The 7,513-nt window shown below is 35.3% G+C and overlaps 1 protein-coding gene across 1 annotated transcript; it reads left to right on the forward strand.

Annotated features, from left to right (window-relative positions):
* The first annotated feature begins 417 nt into the window (after positions 1 to 417).
* On the forward strand, positions 418 to 1,368 carry LOC127631684 (putative gustatory receptor clone PTE01). Its single transcript, XM_052109946.1, has one exon. It carries the CDS (start codon positions 418 to 420, stop codon positions 1,366 to 1,368), a length of 951 nt encoding a protein of 316 aa, XP_051965906.1.
* Positions 1,369 to 7,513: the final 6,145 nt, after the last annotated feature.

Below are 7,513 nucleotides of genomic sequence, written 5' to 3' on the forward strand. Positions count from 1 at the left end.
CCCCTGGTGGCCACCGGGGCCCTAAACAGCCGCTTAGTTCGCTTATGCCTTGGGACTTGATTTGACTAGATTTAGGCACTGTTAAAATGTACTGTACATGTCTCATATACATTTTGAGACAGTAATTATCTCATCTGATTTCATCAGACTTCAAGTCAAACATGACTTTCTTAAGTCACATGATTCAGTTGTTTTCCAGAGTATAAATCTGCATAAAATGTCATGCTCTGCCACAACCTACAGCTCTGCATACACCTGGAGTATTCAGGTCATACGACTGAAATAACAGTAGGAGAAATAAGGTAAGAAATGTTGTGAAATTAACTGCAAATGTATACAGTAAGAAAATTGAGAATCTTTCTAGCCTTTAACTAAAATCTCCATTATGACAATTTGTTGTTTTCCATAAGGTTTTTAATGGCTGGGAACATTTCATATCATACTTTCATGTTTGAACTTCAAATTGCAAAATTTGATGTCCATCCCAACGCAATATATCCCATCTTCTTCACTGGAGCTCTGATCTACATGTTCTCTGTATTCTGTAATGGAACAATTATGGCATTGATAATCACCCAGAGAAGACTTCACAAGCCGATGTTCTACATAATGTTCAGTCTACCTCTGACTGATTTAATGGGAATCACTTGTGCTCTACCAAGGGTGCTTGTGGACATTGTGACACAAACAAACATTGTGTATTACCCTACATGTGTTCTTCAAGGCTTTTTGCTACATATGTATGGAGGTGCAATACTTTTCCTACTGGCCGCCATGTCCATAGATCGATACGTAGCAATATGCTACCCGCTCAGATATAATGCTATCATGACTCCTAGGAGATTATGTGGCATCTTAGTGTCGGCATGGGGCCTTGACCTCACTTTGATACTTGTGTTATTTTCCCTCCAGGCTAGAATGGAGAAATGTAAGTCTTTTATTGTCAACGTGTTATGTGATAACCTATCTTTGCTTTTGCTTTCATGTGGAGGGGATTTCACTGTGAACAACATTTATGGTCTAACTATGACAGCATTTATGCAGATAATCAGTGTCTCTATCCAGCTGTTCTCTTATACACACATTCTTATCACGTGTTTAAAGCATACACATGCTGATTCAAAAAGTAAGGCTGTAAATACATGTATGGGTCAGATTGTTACATTTCTTCTCTTTGAAATAGTGGGAACAATTGCTATACTGTCATATAGATTCCCCAGTGTCTCTCCCAATGTACAGAAGGTTTGTTTTATGATGGTTTTCACAGTCCTTCCAGTTATAAATCCAATAATATATGGAATGAAAACTAAAGATATTAGATTAGCATTCTTTTTGGTTTTGAGAAAAAACACAAGTAGGTCCAGGTAAGAATATATCTGTTGGCAAAGACAAAACATGTACTAATTGAAAAAAAAAAGTAATATTTATATTGCATGCATAAATGAGAAGATTTCTTTCAAAATAAGTGATTTTTTAGTATCTTCAGATAATATAATATTTTATTTTATATTAGCATTTGATGTAAATGTATTTGTAACATTGTTATGAGGGCATTACAAACATAGTACAGTAAATGTAAATACAGAAAAATGTAATAAATTATGTATTATTTGTAAACATGAATACTTGTTACGTTAGGCTTGTGTGTGTGTGTCTGTGTGTGGGGGTGGGTTTGGGTGGTTTACGAGGAAATGTTTTTGCTATAAATTATTATGCTATAAATGTGGTTTATGAGGACATTTCTAGTGTCCCCATAATTAAAATCACTTAAAAAAACATAAAATTTAAAAATGCAGAAAGTGTTTTGTGAGGGTTATAGGGTTAGGGGATAGAATCTATAGTATTTTTATATACAGAATAAAAATCATTATGTCTATGGAGAGTCCTCATAAGGATAGCTGGACCAACTTGTGTGTGTGTGCGTGTGTGCGTGTGTGTGTGTGTGTGTGTGTGTGTGTGTGTGTAAAAATGTAAGAAATAGCTTGTTCATTGGATAAATATGATTATATACTTGCACAACAGTTGCTGCAAATACTGGATTTTTGGTTTTGTATATTATCAATGAAAGAAATCTAGAATGGTATTATCTGATATTATCACACTTTTTACACCTGTAAATATTTCAAGGATATGTTTATTTAAAAAAATAAATCTATTTCTGTATTGCCACATTCAGTAGCATACCTTTAAAAAATCACTTAAATTATTTGGCCACCAAACAAATAAACAATCAAACACAATGTCACAATGAAACCAGCCATTAAACAGCTTATTCTAGGCTTTTCAGCAAAATGTAAACAGTAAAAGAAATATGAAACACTAAACTGCAAAAATATAAAAGTTAACATACAAACCATGGTTTTGGCCACCAAATATTTAGTAATAACTAGAAAATTAAAAAGTACACAGCAATGCGTGTATGATACTAAGAGCAGTATCATACAGGAGTAAAGAGCATTTTTTCTTCGAACTATGTTGTCTGTCTGAAGTCATTACAGCAACATTCTGTTGAGAAGAACATGGCCAACCACAAACTATAGCACAGATCTGATCAGAGACAAATGTCCTTACTTGACATTCGTGTCTCATCTCCTCTTCCAAATAGTCTTACTTGCACTCTTATAAAATGGGATAAGGGTTTTGGATGCTTTCATAAACTAATGGATTTTCTTGTTCAAGCAAGTAGTGACTGTAATATGTTGCATTTTAGTCACACTGTGCAGTGCAAGTCTGATATTTTCATGCAAATATGTGCTAATTCTAAGGGAGCGTTTACACTGGCAGTTAAGTCCAAAACAGAGCATGGTTCGCATGAAAAATTGGCAATGTGAAAGCTGTCATGCTGTCACGCTTTTGGAAGCGCACAGTGGTTACGAAACCCGAGACCACCTGAAGGAAGTGGTCTGAGTTCGGTTGCACTGGGACTCTGGCGCGGTTCGCATGAGTGAGAAAGCAACCTGTACACTGGTCCGCACTTGTTCAGGAAGTAAAATGAATTGAGCATGCGTTTTTGCCGATTTAAGCATGATGACATCATCAGTTGCACATAAACTAACACACATACGTGCATCATGAGTAGCAGGGAAACATTGTGGGACACTGAAAAGGAGCCTTTTATATATGTGAGTGAGTGAGCATACCACCAGCTGCATCCTCAAAAAAGTTTGAGGTTGTGATGACACAAGCTGATAATGTAAAGCACTGGGGTTCGACAGAATCATACATGAGTCTGAAACCAGACCAACGCTGCGGGGGGCGCCGGGAGCAATTATGCTCTGATTCGGACCACAGCAAATGAACCCAGTGTAAAAACCACCTAAGTGCAAGTGGGTTTGGTGAAATTGTGTGCACAAAGTGTTAATGGGCTATGCCTGGGTCAAGTGCAATTTAATTCTGAGGTTCTGGTTCCTATTATTTAATCAATTCCCTTTCAAGAACCAGTGACATAAGCAAATGCAGCACATTCATAAGAAGTTGGTAGTGTAAATTGGCTGTATGCAATGAATTAGAAGAACAGAAATAATGGCTTATGTACAATTCTGAATTACCTGCATCCTTGCTTCATGTTAGGCATATTTCTATGACAGTGAAATGCACCTTTTATACTGTACTCTTGGAAAATTTGGTTTTCGTCAGGAATTGGATGTAGGCTCCATAAAATTATAGAGAATGTAAGAACTATTAATCATATTGATCTGTTGACACACAAATCGTGACTAGTGATTGTATTGGCATGCTAGGAGAGAACATACATTTTTGAACGCATTTCACTTCTTCCTGTCAATTTTGCTTTAATAATTAAATTCATTTTTTGAAACCAGAAAATTGTTTCCCTTTGTAAAGGGTTTGTAAAGGGGTTTATTAATTACTAATAACTCATCTACAAATGCATTATAAATCATTTATGTGCAGTTATAACAACATGAATAAAAAGGATGAATTTCACACAATACATGCCAAATAGTGAGCCAATTGTTACATGTTATAGATGCGTCATAATGTTAGCTCATACTTATTTAAATAATGAAATGTCATAATTCATTATTTATGCCATGATACAGCAAAAACTAAATGTTATATGGAGAATAAAATATGTTGTTAATATATTCATTACTCTAATATCTTGACTAATTTCACTTTGCTTGACAAGTTAGTGACAAAAGAATGCTGCTACTCAGAGTGGTAACCTACTTATCAAAGTTGAAATGCCTCAGTCAAACACCTTTAGGTCTTCATGTTCATTGACAGCAATAACTGTAACTTTGATTTCTCTTATTTATCAAAGGTATATCTTTATTATTTCCTTCTCATAATTGTAGGGGTCATTTATTAATTAAGTAACAATATCTACACTTTCTAGTACAAGTCTTAATGTAAGGTGGATTTGCAAACTTATTTAGCAACCTCAAAAAAGGTATGCAAGTTGAAGACCAATTTATTGAGTTATCCATGAACCATTCATTTGTAAGCTAGGAAAGTGAACCTTATTGTAAAGTGAACACCCATGAACCATTTATCAATGACTTACCAACATGAAAGTGTACCTACATGTAAAGTGGACAACTGTGAACCATTTTTAATGAGCTTCGAACATAAGCAACCTATAAAGTGTACATTAAAGTAGACAATTATGAAACATTTATTAAAGAGTTTCATTTATTAATGAACGTCTAATGCTTCTGCAATTCTGAAAGATGAAAAATGGTATTAAAAAACAAAAATGAGTTATTTATATGTTATATAAATTTTGCTATATTGAAAGTACTACAACTTCACATTATATGTTTTAACCTGTGAATTTTGTTTATTTATTTATTTTTAATGTACAGTAATCTCAAATCAGATGTTTGCAACTGCTCCAAAAAAGTTGGGACAGTTGAGTGTTTTCCACTGTGAAACATCACAGTAGTATGTATTATGTACGTTGTGACAAAAAATGATTTATGGCCCTGATTTATGGTTTAATTGCTGTACATTTGACCTTTCCCTCCGCCCCTCTCCCCTCCCTCCGGTAGTTGTAGGCTACATGCTGTGATATGGCATGTCTGTTCTGATACCCCCATCGGTGTATTTAAAAGAGTAGAAAGATTATTAATCTTTAATGGAAAACTGAGATGACAAAAAAAGTAGTATTACGTTTAAAATGTGTTTAAATGATGTCTTTATTGGGGTTTAATGCTTGGTGAAAAACTGTTTTGTTTTTTTAAACTTTTGACAAAGAGAAGAAAATGTGTTTTTAAACATTACGTTGTCTAACACATCTCTAGCAATGTCACTTTAAAGATGCTGAACAAAAACATAAAATGTATTTAAAAATTGTATTTCAACAAAGAGCATTTTAAATAGCATAAATTGTAAAATGCAGCACAAAATCTACCGTTTAAAATCCTTTCATGAACTCATTCAGCTGATAAGTGATGTAAGTAAGACGATGTTTAACATTAACCTAGCAAACAGGATACATTTTCTAAAAACATAATATATAATTTTAACTATATAAGACAGAAATCTTACACGACTCCGTTTAAAGTCCTTTCACGATCTCGTCCAAAATGACAATGGCGTAAGATCAGTTGATAAGCCCCTCCGCGGGGGTGGGGCTTAACTCCTCCTAATCTTAGGAAGTGTTTTAAAGTATTATTTAAAGGTTTAAATGTATTTAACGAAAACTTTGACATTTTGTTTTAAAAAAACGTATCAAGTTGGCAAATACAACAAAGGCGCTCTAAAAATTGTCAACCAGACTTTGAACAAAATCCTTCTGCAAGAACTAGATACGATCATTTGTCAAATATTGAACAGCTACAAAGCATAATCGATCAACAGATAGATGTTTTAGGTCCTGCCTATTTGGATTTAAATGCTAGATTAGAGGGTATTCTTCAAACACAGAGAAGATGTCATAAATTATTCTAATGGTAATAAAGAATGTGAGATGTTAAATCAGTCACTAGAACCATCATCACACAGTTCATCCTCATTAATATCAGGCCCCTCGCGCTGTAAAGTACGCAAACGATTAGAAGACATGATCCAAAAATATAATGACAAACTGGGGGTCTCACGACCTAACCTTTGTGAAAGATTAGAAGCAATGATAAAAAAGCACGAGGATGCTAATAATGAGGATGAGCTGATTGTTGATGCAGTACAGACTGGTGGTGTAAGCAATATTTCATCAGACACCGAATGACCCCCATGTAGGTTTAAGTCAGAATAATATTGAAACATTGGTTAGAAACGGAGGTGTTGTAAATGATTTCACAATTGTACCAAGACCGCGTTTCAATGGCATAGAGATACACAGGGCTCTAAATTTAAGGGATTTAATATCTACAGACCTTGCTGAATACAGTACATCTGTGCACAATGCATTGTCAGAGATGGTGTCATTTTCCAGACAGATGGGCGGTGAATCCAGTTTTATTAATATTTCACTGAGAGGCCCCAGTCTGAAATCTGATGTAAACTGTGTATTATCACCTAGCAATGGCTATAACGAACGCATTTTTGTTGAACAATTTGAAAAAATTATGCAGAGCAATGCGAAAGTGATGGCCGACGACAGTTTGCAGTTACACGCATCCATAGCCAGAAGTAGGAACGGTGGTGCTCGTAGGAAGCTAGTTGATATAGCACATGATGACGTGATTAGAAGAAAAAGAATGCATTTATTCTGTCCTGTCAATACGTCAAACAACCTGTGTTTTTCATTATGTCTAGCATATTTTCTCGACCCTCAGATTTCCCATGACAACTTAGAAAGACGGGGTGAATCCATTCAGAGTGCTGGCGGTTTCACACCTCGGGATAAAATAGGTCTAGGAGACATTGCAAAATTTGAACGTGCATTAGACATAAAAATTGTTGTCTTTTACAGGTCAACCGATGGAAAGTTGGAAAAATATAAAACTTCAGATGAGCCACACACCAAAACAGCATATCTTCACATTCATGATTCTCATTATTACATGATAAAGAATCTGAAAGCCTTTATAGGGTCTGCATATGTGTGTGATTTCTGTTACACAGGTTATACGAGCAGACAGAATCATGATTGTAAATATGTGTGCTCTGTTTGCAACGATAGTGAGTGCTACAAACAGCCTAAAAGCATAATACACTGTCAAGACTGTTTGCGTTATTGCAGATCTAGATACTGTTTTAATGCTCATAAAATAGTACCCCCTACGGACGATGATTGTGGTAGATCTCCTTGCGATACTACAAAATATTGTCGTAAATGCAATAAACGTTACCATACAGCCAAAAACCCCAAACCACATAACTGTCCAAATGATAAATGTCTACATTGCGGGGATGATGTAAGCCACGAAGGCCTACACCAGTGCTTCATACAGCCTACCATACCCAAGGAATATACAGATCGTTACATTTTCTATGATTTTGAAACACGATGTGATAATGGTAAACATATAGCAAATTATGTGTGTGCCATGACTTTTGATGGTGAGACATTTGAATTTGGAGGTGAGGGATGTGTGAGACAACT

Source organism: Xyrauchen texanus, chromosome 38 (assembly GCF_025860055.1).
Source record: "Xyrauchen texanus isolate HMW12.3.18 chromosome 38, RBS_HiC_50CHRs, whole genome shotgun sequence".
NCBI classification, from domain to species: domain Eukaryota; kingdom Metazoa; phylum Chordata; class Actinopteri; order Cypriniformes; family Catostomidae; genus Xyrauchen; species Xyrauchen texanus.